This window comes from Scomber japonicus, chromosome 4 (genome assembly GCF_027409825.1).
Source record: "Scomber japonicus isolate fScoJap1 chromosome 4, fScoJap1.pri, whole genome shotgun sequence".
Classification (NCBI taxonomy): domain Eukaryota; kingdom Metazoa; phylum Chordata; class Actinopteri; order Scombriformes; family Scombridae; genus Scomber; species Scomber japonicus.
In genome coordinates, this window is record NC_070581.1 from 31,270,725 (window position 1) to 31,293,068 (window position 22,344).

Consider the following 22,344-nt stretch of genomic DNA (forward strand, 5'->3'; position numbering starts at 1 on the left):
ACCCCTGAGGTAGACCCTTCCCATAAATCTTAAAATACTGCAAAATACTCTAATTTCATGTAGTGTCAGAATGTTTCGAGGAGCATCTCTAAAACATACCAAACCCCCCAAAAAACCAACCTCTCCTATCTGAGCTGCTGCACTTCTGGAGAGGAGGGAGAGGAGGGAGAGGTGGAAGTGATGGAGTTGAGAGTGACGGAGGTGGAGGTGGAGGTGGAGGTGGAGGTAGATGTGTTGGTAAGAACCTCCTCGCAGGCAAAGTAGTCCTTGAGGGGAGCGAAGAGGTGACGGATGACGGGAACGCTCCACGCCTTCCCGAGCACCTTCTGCCTCTGCTGCCGGTTCATGTTCCTCACGTCCGTGTAATGTTTGGGGAAACCGAAGATTCTGGCGGAGAGAATTAAGAGGAGACGGTAAAACAAACTTTATTACACATTTGTTCGTTTTCTGTCATGACAGTAAACTGAATCTCTGCTTCTCTCTCTTCTTAGTCATCCACATATTTAACTCTCCTGTTGTCCTCGAGTCACGGAAGGAAGGGAGGAAGAAGGAAGGAAAGATGGAAGGATGGGAGGAAGGAAGGAAGGAAGGATGGGAGGAAGGGGGAAGGATAGAAGGGAGGAAGAAGGACAGATGAAAGGAGGGATGGAAGGATGGAAGGATGGAAGGAGGGAAGGAATTACGGATGGAAGGGAGGAAAGGAGAGGAAGGAAGGAAAGAAGGACAGAGGAAGGGAGGAAGGAAGGAAGGAAGGGAGGAAAGGAGAGGAAGGAAGGAAAGAAGGACAGAGGAAGGGAGGAAGGAAGGAAGGAAGGAAAGAAAGAAGGACAGAAGGGTGGAAGGAAGGAAGGAAGGAAGGAAGGAAGGAAGGAAGGAAGGACAGAAGGGTGGAAGGGAGGAAGGGAGGAAGGAAAGATGGAAGGATGAAAGGAAGGAAGAAAGAAAGGAAGGGAGGAAGGAAAGGAGGAAGGAAGGATGAAAGGGAGGAAGAAGGAAGGAAAGATGGAAGGATGAAAGGAGGAAGGAAAGGAAGGAGGGAAGGAAGGAAAGAAAGAAGGAAAGGGTGGAAGGAAGGAAGGAAGGAAGGAAGGAAGGAAGGAAGGAACAGTCAAAACGGACGGGGTCAATTTGACCCGGGAGGACGACAGGAAGGTTAACACCCGACACATGAATCATCATCATTTCCTACTTTTCCAGTTCAGTGATCCAGAGGTTGTCGTCTTTGCCGTTCTGCAGGACCGGCAGCTGAGACACATCTTTGCCTTGCTTCAGAGAGTTTGGATTGGTGGTGATCGTCCTCACCTTAGTGACCTGGGACATTTTAATCAGAACAGTTTAAAAACACAACAGACACTTTACAGGAGACGTGATGTAGATGACAGGAAGTGGGTTCAGACACTGACCCTGGCTTCTCTTCCGATCTCTAAACACTCCTGGAGAGTCAGCTTGTCGTTCTGGGAGGCAATGATCGGCCTGATGACACACACACACACACACACACACACACACACACACACACACACACACACACACACACACACACACACACACACACACACACACACACACACACACACACACACACACACACGTTTACAGCAGAGGTGTCAAACTCATCTTCATTCAAGGGCTACATAAAGGAAGGAAGGAAGGAAGGAAGGAATGAAGGACAGATGGAAGGAAGGAAAGATAGATGGAAGGAAGGAAGGAAGGGAGGAAAGAAGGACAGAAGGAAGAAAAGAAGGAAAGAGGGAAAGACAGATGGAAGGAAGGAAGGAAGGAAGGAAGGAAAGACAGATGGATGGAAGGAAGGAAGGAAGGAAGGAAGGAAGGAAGCAAGGAAGGAAGGAAGGAAGGAAGGAAGGAAGGAAGGAAGGAAGGAAAGACAGTACTTTACAGGATTATAAAAACATTAGAACTAAAAGAGGCAGGAAAGCCTCTGATCAGCTTCTATTGAGCTTCATCAGTGTGAGTTACTATAGTTATTATAGTTACTATGGTAACAGTGTGAGTTAGTCATATCAAGTGATATCTGACACATTTACAGTCTTTTTAGCATCAGATTCCCTCTTAGTGTTTCCTGTTGAGCTGTGGTGGAAGTATAGTAACAAAAAGAGACTTTGGTACTAAAAACACTGTAACGATGAAACATAGAAGATGAAGATTTGACTCATTTGGACGCTGAAGCTTCATATTAGCTTCAGATCAACTTTTAAATAAGACTGTGGATTATGAAGGGATCTTCTAATGGTCAGTATGAACAGCAGGAATCATTACAGCAAGAAAATCTGCTATAATGTTAATTTTAAGCCTCCTGACTGTTGTTTTAAGACATATTTGAAAAAAAACATGAACCTGTTACCATTAATAAAACTGATTCACTGAACGTCTCACCTGCTCATGCCGGGGATGTTTCCCCAGAAACATCGAGCTCTGTGAGCCGGACTGACTTTCACTGCATCCACCAGCACCGGGTTACACTGTTAACAGTGCAGAGCAGCAACAGTCAGTGTGCTTGTTAAGAAAAAGATAAACAGCAGTGCAACAGAGATAGACAGAGAGACAGAGAGACAGAGAGAGAGAGAGAGAGAGAGAGAGAGAGAGAGAGAGAGAGAGAGAGAGAGAGAGAGAGAGAGAGTGAGTGAGTGAGTGAGTGAGTGAGTGAGTGAGTGAGTGAGTGAGTGAGTGAGTGAGAGAGAGAGAGAGAGAGAGAGAGAGAGAGAGAGAGAGAGAGAGAGAGAGAGAGAGAGAGAGTGAGTGAGTGAGTGAGTGAGTGAGTGAGTGAGTGAGTGAGTGAGTGAGTGAGTGAGTGAGTGAGTGAGTGAGTGAGTGAGTGAGTGAGTGAGAGAGAGAGAGAGAGAGAGAGAGAGAGAGAGAGAGAGAGAGAGAGTGAGTGAGTGAGTGAGTGAGTGAGTGAGTGAGTGAGTGAGGGAGGGAGGGAGGGAGGGAGTGAGTGAGTGAGTGAGTGAGTGAGTGAGTGAGTGAGAGAGAGAGAGAGAGAGAGTGAAAGAGAGAGAGAGTGAAAGAGAGAGAGAGACGGAGGAGGATCCACTGTAAATCAAACTGAGTTGGGTGTGTCGAACCTCGAGGAAGCGGCAGATGTTGACTTTGTCGCAGGTGTTCATGAAGACGACGTTCTCAAAGAGCCAGAAGAAGGGTCTGGAGTCTTCGTCTTTGGGCTTCAGCAGCTGCAGGATGCGGTAGTACTCGAAGAACAGCCGGCCGGTGCCCTCTGCAGTCACACAGCAGGAGAACACACTCAATCACATGTTTTTATACAAGTTTCAAATACGGCTGTATATAAAACTCATCAATATGATCAAAGCATAGAGTGAACAGTTACTATGACTACTATGACATCACAGCTGCATTAGTTAATCATTTCACCGACTGGTAATCAACAGAACTTTAACTATTCTACATAACTATCGACAGGCGGATCGGTGCGGCGTCTGCAGTAATGCGGACTCTGCACAGATCCGTCGTGGTGAAGAGAGAGCTGAGCCGAAAGGCAAAGCTCTCGATTTACCAGTCGATCTTCATTCCTACCCTCACCTATGGTCATGAGCTTTGGGTAGTGACCGAAAGAACAAGATCGCGGGTACAAGCGGCCGAAATGAGCTTCCTCCGTAGGGTGGCTGGGCTCTCCCTTAGAGATAGGGTGAGAAGCTCAGTTATCCGGAGGGAGCTCGGAGTAGACCCGCTGCTCCTCCGCATCGAGAGGAGCCAGATGAGGTGGCTCGGGCATCTAATCAGGATGCCTCCCGGACGCCTCCCTGGTGAGGTGTTCAGGGCACGTCCCACCGGTAGGAGACCCCGAGGAAGACCCAGGACACGCTGGAGAGACTATGTCTCTCCGTTGGCCTGGGAACGCCACTTCGTCCAGCTCTTGCCCCCCGGGAAGAGCTGGACGAAGTGGCTGGGGAGAGGGAAGTCTGGGCTTCCCTGCTTAGGCTGCTGCCCCCGCGACCCGACCCCAGATAAGCAGCAAGAAGACGGATGGACGGACACAACTATCACACTTTTAGTTATTTTATATGTAAAAATGCCAAATATTCACAAGTTGGAGTTTCTAAAATAAGCAGATTTGAAGCTTTCTCATCATACATGACAGTGAACTTTGAGGTTTTAATGATGTCACCAGTGGTTTGTAAAAAATGATTACAAACATTTTACCTTTTTTTTTATGACAAATGATATGTGATTTATTTTTGATGAATTAATCATCAATTTTAAGAGAAAATGCCTCATTCTTTGTAAAACCTTTGGTAATAACTTGGAGTGAAGCTATAAAGGTCTAAAACAGAATCAGGTGATCATTTATACCTTTATACTTGACAGATACTAAACAGTCAAACACTAGACCCGGGTCAATATTTAAGAAGTGACGTACCATAGAGGCCTTTCCTGAACGGGTTCACGATGGAGAGATCGTTACAGGGGCTTCCACCAATCAGCAGATCAAACGGACCCCACTGATCCAGCTGAAAGAGAAAATCAATCAATCAATCAATCAATCAATCAATCAGTGGGTTCTATTAGTTCAGTTTTATTTTATCCTCAAATGACTCAAACCAAGAGACCATCCTCACCTCATGAACTATCATAAATAAGTGTGTGTTAGGAAGTGTGTGTGTGTGTGTGTGTGTGTGTACGTACGTGTTCCTGGGTGATGTAGCGAGAGTCGCCAACTTGGATGATCTTTGCGTCGTGGTTGACGGTCGCTACGGCGATGGAGTCCTCACAAATCTCTGAGGCGACGTACTTGTCCACTTTGAAGCCGAGTTCCTTCAGGACCACATAACCTGAACACACACACACACACACACACACACACACACACACACACACACACACACACACAGACACACACACACACACACACACACACACACACACACACACACACGTTAATACTGACAGTTTACAGCAGAGGTGTCAAACTCATCTTCATTCAAGGGCCACACAGATGGCAGGAAGGAAGGAAGGAAAGATGGAAGGAAGGAAGGAAGGAAGGAAGGAAGGAAGGAAGGAAAGATGGAAGGAAGGAAAGATGGAAGGAAGGAAGGAAGGAAGGAAGGAAGGGAAGATGGAAGGAAGGAAAGACAGATGGAAGGAAGGAAGGAAGGAAGGAAGGAAGGAAGGAAGGAAAGGAATATCTTGAACTGAAGGACAGTTTTAAATGATTAATAAAACATTATAAATACATCTGCTGATCACATTCTGATTTACGGCTCTCACCTGTCGCGATGCCATCGAACAGCGAGAGGACTCGGAGCGGTCTGCGCAGGTTTGCAGTGATGGACGGATAAACTCTGTGAGGCTCCTACAACAGAAACAAGGACAACATCTCATGAAAACAAAGCCAGCGGGTTTACTGATGCTTTACATACAATTTAAGATTCCTGTTATCTTATGGATCCCTTATTGTGCACTGGATTAAGATTGACATATATAGTTTAAAGATTGTGTAAAGTGAATTCAGACATTTTCTTCTAAACACATTAAATAGGTTCATAAATGTATTTCTAAAAAAGGTGTAAAAAGCATTTCCACCATTTAGATTTGAATTGTGGAGCTAGGCTTCACAAACTGTGTTTCAACATTTCTGTGTTCAGGTTTTAATGATTAGCATAAACCCGCCCCTGCTGCTGTAGAGGTAGAAATACATTCAGCACACACTACTAACTACTACAGTCTACAGTTAGCCAGTTAGCTGAGTTAGCCGCCGAGCCAGCCGCTGAGTTAGCCGCCGAGCTAGCCGCTGGGTTAGCCGCCGAGTTAGCCGCCGAGATAGCAGATGAGTTAGCCGGCGAGCTAGCAGCTGAGTTAGCAGCAGAAAGCTCTCAGACGTAGCGTCCATGTTTCTGGTAGAGGTGGTGACTTTGATTGACAGGTGACACTTGGTAGGGGGCGGGGTTTCAGCGTTTGGCAGCAGAGAAAGAGGCTGATTTTTACACAACTTTGAAGCCTAATTTGATATAGGTTAGGGTTATTTTATTTCCACTTTTTGAGACATTATTTGGAATTTAGTCATGGTTGGATGACGTGTTGTGCTGTTAGATGCTGAAATTATTGATTTGTTGTTGAATAAAGTGTCTGAATAATTCAATAAGGGCAGGATCACCTACATGGCCAGATAACGATTCATTCACTCACTCATTGCAAACTGATGAAATGTGTATTGAGAGTAATGTGTGTTGTAATACAGCACTCACAAACTCCATGCCGCTGTTGTTGGTGAAGAAGCTCTGAACCCGGATGCTCCAGTCCTCTCTGGGGATCAGCGCTCCGTGAGCTCGGTGAGGCTGACAGATGAAGCAGATCCATGGGTCGAGCTCCTTCAGCGAATCGAACGTCCCCGGACCGATGAGGATGTTCAGACAGTCCCCGCAGTAAGATCTGCAGACGGAGAGAGGAAGAGGACGGAGAAGGATAGAAGATTAGGTGAAAAAGAAGAAAACAACTTCAGAAAGTTGAATTAAAGTTAAGGCTGCTCAATTAATCGAAATTTGATCGTGATTACGATGTAGGGGCCAAACGATCTGAAAACTAATAAAATCGAGGGGAAACGATTTTTAATAATAAAAATGAGATAGCGCTCAATAACAAAGGTTTTATTTTGAAAAGCTTAGACAGGAAGCTGCTGCAGCTCCGTTAGTTTGACAGAAGCTGAAACACACGGCGAAATGTTTTAACTGTAAATAAAAGTGCAGAGTTTCCAGCCTGCGTCAGACGATGCTGAGTTTACTGACTAATTATTAAAAACCAGGAAGTGATGAGTGAACTGTCGTCATGGTAACCTGCTCAGCTCTAATATCTCTGCACATTTTCTGCTGTGTGTTGCGTTAAGCGGCAGATTAAAGGCTGCTGCTGGGAGAGAAAATTAATTAAGCCAAATGGACGAGAAATAAATAAATGCAGCATGTTTCTCAAGTTTAAAAAAAATTGTTTTAATAATCGTGATTATGATTTTTTCCATAATCGAGCAGCCCTAATTAAAATATAGAGAAAGAGACGATGAGCGACCTGCAGCAGCTGTTGTTGCCACACAGAATAACCTCCATCCCGTAGCAGCAGATGGTGCAGTACGACTGATAACCGTCTTCATCGTATCGATACAGAGTTTCTGTAAAGTTGTACTGCAGAGACACAAACACAACGTTCAGAGAGTCACACACACACACATCTCACACAGACTCACGGAGCTCTGAGGAGACTCCACATGAGAGGCTGAAGGTTCCTTACTTTACACTTCAAGCAGAGGCTGCCTTTAAACAGAGGATGGAAGATATCGACCGTTTCAGTCCCACAACACAAACAGAAACCTGCAGACACAAAAGGAGAGAAAGAAAGAGAGAGACTGAGTGATGTTATCTATACATGCACGCTCACACACACACACACACACACACACACACACACACACACACACACACACACACACGTTAATACTGACAGTTTATGGAAGGAAAGAAGGAAGGAAGGAAGGAAGGAGAGACAGATGGAAGGAAGGAGAGACAGATGGAAAGAAGGAAGGAAGGAAGGAAGGAAGGAAGGAAGGAGAGACAGATGGAAGGAAGGAGAGACAGAAGGAAGGAAGGAGAGACAGATGGAAGGAAGGAAGGAAGGAAAGAAGGAAGGAAGGAAGGAGAGACAGATGGAAGGAAGGAAGGAAGGAAGGAAGGAAAGAAGAAAGGAAGGAAAGAAGGAAGGAAGGAAAGACAGATGGAAGGAAGGAAGGAAGGAAGGACAGATGGAAGGAATGTTTATACATAAAAAAGGAAATGTTTAAATTCTTACCTTCAATGTCCAGTTTCATGTCCATGATCCTACGAATAGTCTGCTCTGTAAGAAAAGAAACAACGAGGAAAAAAATCACCAAAATTAAATGAACAGGTAAAAAGTCAGAGTTTAGTTTTTTGTTTCTTAGTAAGCTGCTTTTATTCTATGAAATCTGTTGAACAAATAAAGTTTATTATTATGAATTCATTGTAATTTGTCAAAGTGTATTTTGAATTTAGTGACAGGCAGAAAAACTTTGTTAGCGTTGCTATGGTTGCGAGGGCTGGATCTCGAGGACATTGGTCAATCAACCTGTCAATCAGGACGTAGCCACGCCCTAATGCATACCCTGCTTTATCGTCACATATAAAATCAGGGAGGCCAAAATGTCCCAAATGAACATCATACTGCATTGAAGAAGGCTTTAAACTAGCGATTGAGACCATAAACACATTTTGAAAACGTTTACTGAGGTTAGAAATCAAGTGAGAAGTTGGTGAATTCTCCATTGACTTGTATAGAGACTGTCGCCCCCTGGTGGCCTTTTGATAGAATGCAGCTCTAAGTTACTTCTGCGTTGGACTCATTTCAGAGGACCGGATCTCCCCGCATGTAATTAACGCTATTTCTCTGTGATCTATTTATAAAGAAACTCATCAATTTCATAAAACAAGTGTATGTGCTTCATATTCAGTGTGTTACCTCTGACTTTCTGGTCCGGCTGTTTGTAAACGCCGGCCGGCTCGTTGACCTTGTTGTAAATTTTTGCGTAGGCTCTCTTCTTGTTCGGCACGAAGTTCGGCGACGTGTCGTCATCAAATCCATCAAACTGACTGCTTTTCTTCCTCGCACTCTTCCCTGCTTTCCATCCTCCCTTACTCTTCCCTTTCCCCCATCCTCCCTTAACGCCTTTTCCTGAATCTGACGCTTCTTCATCACAGGCTGGTGTTTTTTTATGGGAGGACTTTTCGACGGAGCTGCAGGACAGTTTCTTTAAGGAGACGTTCACCTCCTTCAGCTCAGTGCTCATGTTGCTCTTCTTGCTCGCGGAGGTGGAGGAGCGGGAAGAGGAAGCGGCTTTCTGGAAGAGCTTCTTCTTTGCATTTGGTCTGTTTGGTTTAATGACACCTGGACAAAAAACAACAATCATACATGTGATCATCTTCTCTTTTACACAACACTAACCCAGAGTCTTTTTAAAGTTGTTAATAATAATAAATACTTTATTTTTGGATAGGGACAGTGCACATTGATGAACGTGGATATTTAAACATCTCTGTAAACATGCCAGATTATAGCAAAGCTGCTCATTTGCATCCGTAGTCCCTCGTGAATAAAATAAATAAAAAATTAAAAAAGAATACAAATAGAGGAGACAGCAAATAAATAGATAAAATACAATTAGAGGAGACAATACACAATCAAAAGGATTGAGGTTCTATACTACAAGTGTTGCTGGAGCTTTGACCCTTTTTTTAGACTGTTTTCCCTTCATGGTGCACATTGGTAGTAGGTAGTAATAATGTTATCTGACTGCAGCCCTTATGTCTATTCAGGTTCTTAATGAGTTTATACCATTAGTGGAGGTCGCTTGTTTGAGTCCGTCAGGCCCGGTAGGTTTAAAGCCTTTGAAGGCCCAGTCTAACATCTTCTTCAGCAGCTCTTCTTTGTCCTCTAGATTCACTGAAAACGTCTTTTTACAACGCAGAGCCGCCTCCTTGATGAACAGCAAAAATAAATGTGAGTTTAGAAAAGCACAAAATGGGGGGAAAAAAACCACAGATGTGGTGACATTTAATAAATGCTCAGAAGGAGGAAATCTGATTCTGTTGATCACTCAGCCCTCCTAGACAACAAACGTGTGGTAATAAGTTGGAATGAAGTTGGATAAAAAGGTCCAACATAGAATCAGGTGATAATTTATATCTCATGCTTTATAACCAGACAGGAAGACGACAGGAGGGATAACTCACTTCTTTAAAATATAACACACTACATAAAGACACACACTCACTCGTAGAGCCTGGAAAATGGCTTCTCTGTAGGTCTCGAGGACGGCGAAGGTCTTTGTGCAGAAGCACTCGTTGAAGTCATCGAACGGTTTCATCGTCTCTTCACTGATCTGGAGTCAGAAACAAGAAGAAATCAGTGAAGAATATCGTGACAGCGTTCAAATTGTTTTGGTATGAACAAAAGTGATGCAGGTTAATATTCTCTCTCTCTCTCCAAGAAAGAAGGGAGGAAGGAAAGGAGGAGGGAGGGAGCAAGGAAAGAAAGAAGGGGGGAAGGAAAGGAGGAAGGAAGGAAGGATGGGGGGAAGGAAAGGAGGGAGGAAGGATGGATGGATGGGAGGAAAGGAGGGAGGAAGGAAGGAGGAACAAAGGAAGGAAAGAAAGAAGGGAGGAAGGAAAGGAGGAGGGAGGGAGCAAGGAAAGAAGGGAGGGAGGAAGGAAAGGAGGGAGGAAGGAAGGAAGGAAGGAAGGAAGGAAAGGAAGGAAGGAAGGGAGGAAAGAAGGAAAGGAGGGAGGAAGGAAGTAAGGACAGACGAAAGGAAGGAACGAAGGAAGGGAGGAAAGAAGGAGGGAGATGAACTCTACTTCTCCTCCTCTCTTTTAGTCTAGACCAGTTTGAACCAAAGTCGTGTGAGAAAGTTGAAACATTTCTTCCAAACTATCGTCTTTCAGAACTTTTCCTCTTCTCTACGTCTTCATCCAAAAACACCAGACTATCGTTTATATGTGGCGTGTCTGTTTGCTGGTTGGTGCTGAGCAGGAAGTGAACAGTGGATTTTTACAACTTTTATTCTGAAATTGCACGAAGAGCCGCGACCAACACATCTCTCTCTCAGTCAGACGATAGCTGATGACTTCCAAGATTAACGAGTTCTGCCTTTTTTTACTCTCCACACTGACTCTTCACCTTCACCTTCCTCAGACTACTATCCTCTTACCTGCAGATTATGCTCTCATATCAGTTTATAAAGGTGAGTTAAAGCCAGCAGGTCTCATGTCTCCTCTCCTCACGTCAGACTCACCTGAGATGACATCGCCTGTCCGAACCAGTTCACCATCCTCCTCCCTGGGAGCTGAAGCTGTCCTCTGCACGGGACGATGACGGCCGGCCAGAGAGAGAAGCCCTGAACCTGAGCCCAGATCAGCTCCCCGTGTCTATCCTGAGACACACACAGAGAGACACACAGAGACACACACACACACGCACACGCACACACACACACAAACACACACGCACACACACACACACACACACACACACGTTAATACTGACAGTTTACAGCAGGAGGGTCAAACTCATCTTCATTCAAGGGCCACACAAAGCCCAATTTGATATTATGTGGGCCGGGTCATTGAAAAAGAAGGAAGGAAGGAAGGAAGGAAGGAAGGAAGGAAGGAAGGAAGGACAGAAGGAAGGAAGGAAGGAAAGAAAGACATATGGAAGGAAGGAAGGAAAGACAGAAGGAAGGAAGGAAGGAAGGAAGGAAGGGAGGGAGAAAGGAAGGAAGGACAGAAGGAAAGAAAGACAGAAGGAAGGAAGGAAGGGAGGGAGGAAGGAAGGAAGGAAGGAAGGAAAGACAGATGGAAGGAAGGAAGGAAAGACAGATGGAAGGAAGGAAGGAAAGACAGATGGAAGAAGGGAAAGAAGGAAGGAAGGAAAGACAGATGGAAGAAGGGAAAGAAGGAAGGAAGGAAAGACAGATGAAGGAAGGAAAGAGAGAAGGAAGGAAAGAAGAGATAACTCTTATTGTGAAGTGTTGCTATTTAAATAATGACTGTTTGAAATAATCTTACATTAGAGTTGACCTTCTGGCTGGTTGAGTTGGTTTGTGTTGCCGTGGAAACCATCTTGTCGTCGTCGTCATCATCATCATCACTGCACACGATGTACTCAGAGTCTTGAGCTTAAAAAAAACCCCCAAAAAAACAAAAGTGATATTTAGATGTCTTCTAATAAGTTTAACAGTTTATAATGTGTATATATATATGTTATTATTATCATTTACTCCAGATATTAACTGTGTGTGTGTGTGTGTGTGTGTGTGTGTGTGTGTGTGTGTGTGTGTGTGTGATTGTTTTACAGCTTGTGAATGTAAAAAGTCTGCAGCTGTGACTTTAAGATAAATAAATATATAAAATAAATAAATAACTTCTTACTTCCTGATTTTATTAATCTGCTGGTCCCCGAAAATTGTGACTCCGCAGTCAAATCGACCACATCTGAAAAAAAAACAAAAAACAGGAAGCACAGTCATGTTAGTTACGATGTCGGTATCATAAGAACAACAAACAGGTTTTTTTTACCAAATTAAAAGACATGTTCCGGTTCTTTAAAAGTCGTTTAACTTGTTATTTTGACCGAAGCATATCAGATGTATTTTATTAACCCTTGTATCGTCCTCCTGGGTCAAATTGACCCTTTCTTCCTTCCTTCTGTCTTTCCTTCCCCCTCACTCCTTCTTTCCTTCCCTCCCTCATTCTTTTCTTCCCTTCTTCCTTCCTCCCTCCTTTCCTTCCTTCTTCCTTCCTTCTGTCTTTCCTTCCTCCTCACTCCTTCTTTCCTTCCCCCTCACTCCTTCTTTCCTTCCCTACCTCCTTCTTTCCTTCCATCCTTCTTTTCTTCCCTTCCTCCGTCCTCCCTCCTTTCCTTCCTTCTTCCTTCCTTCCCCCTTTCTTTCCTTCCTTCCTCCCTCCATCCTTTCCTTCCTTCCTTCCCTCCCCCTTTCTTTCCTTCCTCCCTCCATCCATTCCTTCCTTCCTTCATTCATTCATTCATTCCCTCCTCCTTTCCTTCCTTCCTTCCTTCCTTCCTTCCTACATCCTTCCTCCCTCCTTTCCTTTCTTCTTCCTCCCTTCCTTCCTTGACTGGAGGACAACAGGAGGGTTAAGACTGTACCTTGTAGAAAAGAGGTATAATATTTCCACTTTAAATATTTATCTTATTGTGCACATTTAATCTCCCAAATTGTACAAAGTTCAGAAATCTTGTAAATGTTTGTTTAGTTATTTGCTTGTACTGCAGTCTAAAAATAAGAAATATATAAATAGTAAAAGCGTGAATCAGAGCGTAAAGAATTTAAAACTGTTTTTCATTGAAGTTGTAAACAAAAAACTGCAGATTAGTTCAGTTTTAAGCTTGTTTTAAAGTATTTTGTACTTTTTTAATTTATTTAAAACAACTATTTTTTTTAACACAGTTGTTCATTATTCGAACTGATGATTTAACCAGTGGAGTTTAATATTGATGATGATGATGATGATGATGATGATGAAGAAGCTGAGGGTCTCACCAGATGAATTATCAGTGTTGTCTGAGTCGTCCGTGTCTCTGTGATGTGGAGGAAGCTGTAAACTGGGTTTTACTGCAGAGTCGTCGCTACTATTATCTGTTGAAATCGGTTCATTATCTCTCCTCGACTGGACCGGCGGTCTCCTTCTGCGGACTCGGGGTCTTCCCGACAATCTGGCCAATCGACGTGAAGCTTCGGGGGTTTTGTTGCTGTTGAATGGAGGCTTGTTGCTATTGGACGGAGGCTTGACGCTGTTGGACCGAGGCTTGACGCTGCTGAACAGCTTCAGACGGGAACAAACACACACACATAAATACATTATTGTAAATCTTAAAGAACACAGAACAAACATATATGAATTTTCTTGTCAACGTTGATCATTTTATCTCATTAGATCTCAGTTTGTGAGGCTGAACCAGGCGGGGAGTTCTGGTCCTCTGAAATGAAGCCAACGCAGAAGTAACTTAAAACTGCATTCTATCAAAAGGCCACCAGGGGGCGACCGTCTCTATACAAGTCAATGGAGAATTCACCAACTTCTCACTTGATTTCTAACCTCAGTAAACGTTTTCAAAATGTGTTTATGGTCTCAATCGCTAGTTTAAAGCCTTCTTCAATGCAGTATGATGTTCATTTGGGACATTTTGGCCTCCCTGATTTTATATGTGATGATAAAGCAGGGTATGCATTAGGGCGTGGCTACGTCCTGATTGACAGGTTGATTGACCAATGTCCTCGAGACCCAGCCCTCGTAACCATAGCAACCTACCCGCTCCGCCCATGGCCCCACCTCATGCCCATATAAGTAGAATCTGTGTTTTTAATTTTTCCCAGCATGCACCTGAAATTTTCAAGATGGCACTGCCTAGATTAGAAACTATTGGCTTCCGAGCAGCAGTCCACAAACCAATGGGTGACTTCACGGATGTTACGTCCATTTCTTATATACAGTCTGTGGGCTGAAGAGATATCTGTATTCGTAACAGTTATTATTAATTAATTCACTTTATCTTTACTGCTCTGTAAAGTCACAGTGACTGAGAAGCAGAGAAAAAGTATTTTATTTGTGTTTTCGGCCATAAAAAGGCACAATAACATTTAACAGAATAAAAAAGGTAAGAGTAGTTTAGTTTAGTTTAGTTTATTTGGGTTACCAGTAGCTGTTACCATGGCAACAGCTACTCTTCCTAGGCTCCATGTTAAAATAAATACAACCAATTACAAGGTAGAAATCTCTATTACACACTCTGTCTTTAAATCAAACTAAAAAGGGAGAAAGTCAATTAATTCAAACAAATGAAAATTATTTACTTAATTATGATTATTTATGATACCTTAGCAAACACGTCCTTCCTTTGCAGAGAGCTGGGCAGAGCAAGGAGAGTCAGGAGGAGTCTGTGCAGAAGGGAGAAAGGTCTGCTGCTATTCAACACCTGAACACAAGACCATGAAGAGACATTATTTTAATGACATCGTATATTTAATAGACACTTTTTAAAAAGAGAGAGCACAAATCAACAACTTTTAGATTATAGTGTCAGTAAACAGGATTCAGATTAAAAGGAGAAAGAGAAGGAAGGAAGGAAGAGAAGGAAGGAAGGAAGGACGGAGAAAGAGAAGGAAGGAGAAAGAGAAGGAAGGAAGGAAGGAAGGAAGGAGAAAGAGAAGGAAGGAGAAAGAGAAGGAAGGAAGGAAGGAAGGAAGGAAGGAAGGAAGGAGAAAGAGAAGGAAGGAGAAAGAGAAGGAAGGAAGGAAGGAAGGAAGGCAAGGCAAGGCAAGGCAGTTTTATTTATATAGCGCATTTCATACACAATGGCAATTCAATGTGCTTTACATAAAACAGAAAAACATGCAATTTGAGAAACTTAAAACATACAATTAACCCACTCCCCCCCCCCCATAATAAAAACAAAGTACAGAAAAATAGAAAGACATAAATAAAATGATTGCAGCATAAAATAATAAATTAGCTTTAAAATCATTAAAAGGACAAAGAGTGCAAATGAAAGATTAAAATGTAAAGTGCTTTAAAAGAGCTCAATCGTAAGCACAGGAGAAGAGAAATGTTTTTAACCTGGATTTAAAAGTGTTCACTGTTGGGGCTGATTTCAATTCTGCTGGTAGTTTGTTCCAGTTGTGTGCAGCATAACAGCTAAAAGCTGCTTCATCATGTTTAGTTTGAACTCTGGGCTCAACTATCTGACCTGAGTCAGTAGATCTCAGAGCTCTACTGGGTTTATATTCTACTAACATGTCATTCATGTATTCTGGAGCTAAACCATTCAGTGATTTGTAGACCAGTAGCAGAACTTTAAAATCTATTCTATAGCTGACTGGGAGCCAGTGTAAAGACTTTAGAACTGGAGTAATGTGCTCTGATCTCTTTGTTCTGGTCAAAACTCGAGCTGCAGCGTTCTGAATGAGCTGCAGCTGTTTAATGCTTTTTTGTGGGAGTCCAGTCAGAAGACCGTTACAGTAGTCGAGTCTACTTGAGATGAAAGCATGAATCAACTTCTCTTGGTCTGTTTGGGACATAAAACCCTTCACTCTGGATATGTTCTTAAGCTGATAGAAGGCTGTTTTGGTGACTGATTTGATGTGACTGCTGAAAGTCAGATCTGAGTCAATCAGCACGCCAAGGTTTCGGAAGGAGAAAGAGAAGGAAGGAGAAAGAGAAGGAAGGAAGGAAAGAAAGAGAAAGAGAAGGAAGGAAGGAAGGAAGGAAGGAAAGACAGAAGGAAGGAAGGAAGGAAGGAGAAAGAGAAGGAAGGAGAAAGAGAAGGAAGGAAGGAAGGAAGGAAGGAGAAAGAGAAGGAAGGAGAAAGAGAAGGAAGGAAGGAAAGAAAGAGAAAGAGAAGGAAGGAAGGAAGGAAGGAAGGAAAGACAGAAGGAAGGAAGGAAGGAAGGAGAAAGAGAAGGAAGGAGAAAGAGAAGGAAGGAAGGAAGGAAGGAAGGAAGGAGAAAGAGAAGGAAGGAGAAAGAGAAGGAAGGAAGGAAAGAAAGAGAAAGAGAAGGAAGGAAGGAAGGAAGGAAGGAAAGACAGAAGGAAGGAAGGAAGGACAGACAGAAGGAAGGAAGGACAGACAGAAGGAAGGAAGGAAAGACAGAAGGAAGAAAAGAAGGAAGGAAGAAAGGAAGGAAAGACAGAAGGAAGGAAGGAAGGAAGGAAAGACGGAAGGAAGAAAAGAAGGAAGGAAGGAAAGACAGAAGGAAGGAAGGAAGGAAAGACAGAAGGAAGGAAGGAAAGAAGGACAGAAGGAAGGAAGGAAAGACAGAAGGAAGGAAGGAAAGACAGAAGGAAGGAAGGAAAGGCAGAAGGAGGAAAAGAAGGAAGGAAGAAAGGAAGGAAAGACAGAAGGAAGGAAGGAAAGACGGAAGGAAGAAAAGAAGGAAGGAAGGAAAGACAGAAGGAAGGAAGGAAGGAAGGAAGGAAGGAAAGACAGAAGGAAGGAAAGAAGGAAGAATGGAACGGAAGGAAAGACAGAAGGAAGGAAGGAAGGAAGGAAGGACAGAAGGAAGGAAAGAAGGCAGAAAGGAAGGAAGGAAGGAAAGACAGAAGGAAGGAAGGAAGGACGGAAGGAAGGAAAGAAGGCAGAAAGGAAAGAAGGAAGGAAAGACAGAAAGAAGGAAGGAAAGACAGAAGGAAGGAAGGAAGGAAGGAAGGAAGGAAGGAAGGAAGGAAGGAAGGAAAGACAGAAGGAAGGAAGGAAGGAAGGACAGAAGGAAGGAAAGAAGGCAGAAAGGAAGGAAGGAAGGAAAGACAGAAAGAAGGAAGGAAGGAAGGAAGGAAGGAAAGAAGGACAGAAGGAAGGAAGGAAAGACAGAAGGAAGGAAGGAAGGAAAGACAGAAAGAAGGAAGGAAGGAAGGAAGGAAGCTGCGTTGTGTTGTAGGTTTACCTTTTCCCAGCAGCGATATTCTCTTCCTCTCTCCTGTTCCTGTTTTGCCGCCTTGGTGAACATGAGGTAGTCAAAAGTCAGCTGGTACGTCTCCGTCGAGTCGGCGCTGCACAGACCAAGCTGCACGGCCATCTCTGACAGCACACTCTTGGATAGTTTAGCACCCTAAGGAGAAAACAGAGAGATCACAGGTAGCAACATACAGATTGGCAGAGTAACATTAGAAGCTGATCCTCCTTTCTTCCCTCCTTCTTTCCTTCCCTCCTTCCGCCATCCTTTCCTTCTTTCTTCCTTCTTTAATTTCCTCCCTTCCTTCCTTATTCCTTCTTTCCTCCCTCCCTCCTTCTCTCTTTCTTTCCTCTGTCCTTCTTTCTTACCTTTCTTCCTCCCTTCTTCCTTCCTTCCCTCCTTCCTTCCTCCCTCCCTCCCTCCTTTCCTTCCTTCTTTCCTTTCTCCCTTCCTTCCTTCCTTCTTTCCTTTCCTTTCCTCCCTCCCTCCCTCATTCCCTCCTTTCCTTCCTCCTTCCTTCCCGGCTCCTCCTGGGTCAAATTGACCCCGTCTGTTTTGACTGTTCCTTCCTTCCTTCCTTCCTTCCTCCCTCCTTCTCTCTTTCTTTCCTTCCTTCCTTCTTTCCTCTCTACTTCTTTCCTCCCTCCCTCCTTCCTTCCTTCTCTCTTTCTTTCCTTAGTCTCTCTTTCCTCCCTTCCTTCTTCCATCCCCCTTTCTTCCTTCTGTCCTTCCTTCCTCCTTCTCTCTTTCTTTCCTCTCCCCTACCTTCCTCCCTTCCTTCCTTCCTCTGTCCTTCTTTCCTTTCTCCCTCCTTCCTTCCCTCCTCCCTCCCTCCCTTTCTTCCTTCTTCCTCCCTTCCTTTCTTCCTTGACTCGAGGACAACAGGAGTGTTAAACATATCGTTTTTGTCTTTTATACAAGAGGAACATTATCAATATCTCCTCCACAGTCGCCATGTTTGTTTTTGACTCTGTGCTGCCCCCTGGTGGATGTATTGGTTAACATCCATGCCAACGTAAAGGACGCATGGAAGTATGTGAGCAGTGACGGTAACATTTTCATATGTCTATTGGGCGTAAATGGGTCTTTAGGATTAGATGAAAATACTAAAACCAACAATGACGTAATCCTACTAACATGCAAGGATCAAAATTAACCTTTTTGTCCAGCAGCCAAATGATCACTGAATGTTCAACAGATTGTTCAATGTTTTTCTGTTTTCCAACACTTTTTACATCATCTGGCTGCAGTTAATTTCGAAACCTGCTAATAAGTGTGATCGATATAATTTGCTCTGTGCTGTGCCATGAAGCTCCATTGTTGAATATTATAAATATTCATGAAAGTGCAAACTAAATCTGTGCAAACTTTCTTATCTGCACTTTTTGTCACAAAAGCTTTTTTGTGGGTACAGGTCCAAAAATTATCACAAATACTTGAATGAGCCTCGCAACTGCACTTATACTATCCTTATATACCGCTTTTCTAGTCGTTATGGCCACTCAAAGCACTTTTGGCACTGCATGTCTCATTCACCAATTCACACACATTCATACACTGATGACAGGGAGCCAACCTGCTCATCAGGAGGACACTAACCATTTACACACCGTTGGCGCAGCAACGGGGGCAATTTGGGGTTAAGTGTTTTGCCCAAGGACACATGGACATGTGGACTGGAGGAGCCGGGAATGGAACCGCCAATCTTCTAATTGGTGGATGACTGCTCTACCTCCTCAGCCACAGCCCTAACCCTAACCCACAAACACACACACACACACACACACACACACACTGTGGATTCTTCCACCGATTAAAAAAGTAAATCAATCTTCTTACATTGATATTTTCGGGGTGTTTCAGCGCGGTGCCGATGTTCCTCAGAGCCACGTCTCCGAGCTGCTCAGGAATACTCTCCACTAAACTCTGCAGCGCTGCTCTGTAGAAAGCCACTGCCTTCTTCATGAAGTCGTCCCTCTCCTGTTCCCCCAGATCCACGACGGCGGTAGCCCACAGGAAGTCCATGGCAACCAAGCCTATGTTGACCTCCGTCATGGGGAGCAGCTCCTTCTGGTTGTGGAGGAAAGCCACGTCTCGTCTCCTCAGGAAGCGCTCGGCGACGGAGGGCCGGAGGATGCTGGATGCGTAGGAGTTAACCAGCATGGAGATGAGCTGGAGCTCCACGGCTATGTCCGCCGCGCCGTGCTGCTGCAGCTGCTGAAGCGCTCGGAGGGGCTCCAATGCGTGGGAGAGGAACAGGAACTGCAGTTTGACTTTAGCGTCCATCAGCTGAGTTCTGATCCGCTCAACATCCGCGGCTTGTTTCAGGGACTTAAAATACTCCACCAGATCCCTCCAGCTGTTCACCATGTTCTGCACGGTGCAGACGATGAACAAATACTGCTCAGAGATGGAGCGGGAAGGGTTAAAAGAATGAACACCAGTGAACAGCACTTTCAGACTGTCGTTAACGGAGAGGCAGGTTGAGTAGTGATGGTGGATGTCTTGAATCAGGTCAACCACACAACTAAAGGAAGCTAGAAGTCCGGCCTGGCAGGCTCTTCCCGCCATCCCAGGGAGCCTGCAGAGGGACACTAACCTCGGGTTGAAAGCCTGCAGCTTGGAAACAAACACCTGGCTCACACTCGGATGTGGAGCGTCACAATAAAACGCAGAAATGTTGGACAGAGAAAGCCCGAATTTCTTCAGCGTTTGAATCAGAAGGCGTGCATCAGAATCTGATTTTTGTATGAACGCCATGTCCGCCGATGCCTTTGAATCAACAGCGTCCGCGCTCAGCTGCAGAGTGTCCAGCAGCCGCACCACGCCGACCCCCAAGCTCTGGTCGTGGTAGCCGATCAGGACGATGCTTGTGCTCCGTCCCGCGTCCAGCTCCACCCCCATGAACAGGTAGAGGCAGTATGGTACGCGCAAGCACACCTGGATGGTGTCGCTGAGGCAGTCTGGGCTCAAGATGGCCGAAGCTTGAACGTCTGCGTCTGTAATGAAGTTTGAGTATTTTCTGATGAAGCTTAACAAAGTGTTGCTGCTGTTGAGACTACTTCCTGCTGCTTTAGTTTGTTCTGTCCTCTGTGACTTTACACACTCTTGTTCAATTGTTGTCTCCATTTTCTCCTCCATCGTCACTTCCACCACTACATCATCATCATCATCATCGGATATTAATACTATCACATTAGTGTCGCTGTTCGCCGTCTCCTCCACTTTTTCTTTCATTGGTTCTTCCTCCATCTTTACAGTCACCTCCACCTCAGAGAAACAGTCATCTGAAGAGGGAATAAAAACATACAGAGCACATTTAAACATACATGTGACGACATTAACAGACAGGAAATACACAACTCTACTGGCTTCATATTTCTGTTAGAAGTTACTATTATATTACTCGTATGTACAGTAGATTTGGCCTTATCAATATATCTTCTCTTTCCCACGCCTGCCCAGATGTGTTTCTCCTATGACATTGTTGATTGCTTGGTTCCTACAATTGGCCGATTTTGTTACATTACTGTGTAAAACACCCAGGCGGGGAGTTCTGGTCCTCTGAAAAGAAGCCAATGCAGAAGTAACTTAGAACTGCATTCTATCAAAAGGCCACCAGGGGGCGACCGTCTCTATACAAGTCAATGGAGAATTCACCAACTTCTCACTTGATTTCTAACCTCAGTAAACGTTTTCAAAATGTGTTTATGGTCTCAATCGCTAGTTTAAAGCCTTCTTCAATGCAGTATGATGTTCATTTGGGACATTTTGGCCTCCCTGATTTTATATTTGATGATAAAGCAGGGTATGCATTAGGGCGTGGCTACGTCGTGATTGACAGGTTGCTGCGCCTCATGCCCAAATAAGTAGAATCTGTGTTTTTATTTTTCCCAGCATGCACCTGAAATTTTCAAGACGGCGCTGCCTAGATTCGAAGCTATTGGCTTCCGAGCAGCAGTCCACAAACCAATGGGTGAAGTCACGGATGTTACGTCCATTTCTTTTATACAGTCTATGAAAACACCTGATGAAAATCTTTTAATGCACCCCAATAAACTGGGTAACTAAAGTAGCAGAAATTAACCTTTAATAAAAATTAAACAGATGAACACACCTTTGCTCCCACTTGTTTCCCCAGGAAGCGTGTTCTGTCCTCCTTTGACATGTGAGAGATGGTCCTTCTTGCATTTTTTGATCTCCATGAAGAATTTCTGGAAATCCTGCAGGAATGTGAACGCCACAGTAGTGTTCCTCTTTATTAGCTCCTCCATAGGGATGTGCTGGAGAGAGAAGAGAGAGCTGAGTTTAAGTCTCATAATCATGTTTAGATCCACCAATTGACCAAAGACGTCCAAGTTTAATTCATGTTAACTTTTTAAACACTTTGATTTAAAAAAGGCTCTGGTCACTACTTAAAAAAAAACATTTAAAATATGTGTATTGATTTTAAATGTTTTATGTTATGTTATAATATTGATATAATTTATTGTAATTTGTATTTGAAACTCTCAAATATGGACTGTTTGTTGGTACTGGTCACTCTCTGAATGTATTTTTAAAAACAAAGCAGTGACCAAGATGTTTATTGAGTTGAACATTGCAGTTAAAAATAAATAATAAATAAAAAAGAATAATAATAATAATAATAATAAAAGTAGAATTGTGATTATGATTATTATTATTATTATTTTTGATGAGCTGATATCTGCCGGCTTCATTAGTCACACTTCCATCAGCACAGGGACAAATTGTTATTTTGGTATCCGTTTCAATGTCAGGTAATGATGATACTCACTCGAACGATTCCCACTTTTCTGAATGCACCCTGCAGTAAACTGTAGTTGTGAATGAAGTCCACATCTTCAGTGACTTGGAAGCGGACCTTGGAAAGATCCACAGAGCCGGGAAACAGCTGATCCATCATCTGACAATGAGCTTCACCTGGATAATCACACAAAACGTAACTGATCATTAAGCTCGGAAAAAAATGATGTCTTGATATTAGAGCGACGTCAATTTGTTGACAATTTGTTGTGATCTGATAATTAGTACATTTTTTGAGCATAAATTCACTGATTCCAGCTTCCCAAACATGAATATTTTCAGACTTTCATGCCCTTCTCCTTGGGTTTTATAGTCATAAAAGACTCATATAATTTCCAAACTGTAGTAAACAAACAATGACATTGTGTTCATTCAGTCCTATATTAAAAACACCAGCATGTTGACCTACCTGTGCATATCTGCTCCAGTTTGGTGAAGCTGGTCTGTAAAGTTTCATTGAGCCAAGCCAGCAGCTCATAACTGTAAGATGAATTATCTCCATTCAGGCTTCTATTCACTGCCAT

The 22,344-nt window shown here is 43.6% G+C and overlaps 1 protein-coding gene across 1 annotated transcript; it reads right to left on the reverse strand.

The window, feature by feature from the left end:
* Positions 1-125: 125 nt before the first annotated feature.
* LOC128357722 (uncharacterized) lies at positions 126-22,344 on the reverse strand. Its single transcript, XM_053318092.1, has 23 exons — positions 22,230-22,344; positions 21,792-21,937; positions 21,111-21,276; positions 18,833-20,280; positions 16,985-17,149; positions 13,088-13,370; positions 11,592-11,701; positions 10,820-10,957; positions 9,800-9,907; positions 9,361-9,502; positions 8,488-8,913; positions 7,804-7,848; positions 7,249-7,328; positions 7,030-7,142; positions 6,219-6,402; positions 5,242-5,326; positions 4,660-4,805; positions 4,394-4,484; positions 3,084-3,232; positions 2,395-2,480; positions 1,404-1,473; positions 1,190-1,311; positions 126-387 (listed from the first exon to the last, which is right to left on the reverse strand). Exons 1-23 carry the CDS (start codon positions 22,342-22,344, stop codon positions 126-128), a joined length of 4,680 nt encoding a protein of 1,559 aa, XP_053174067.1.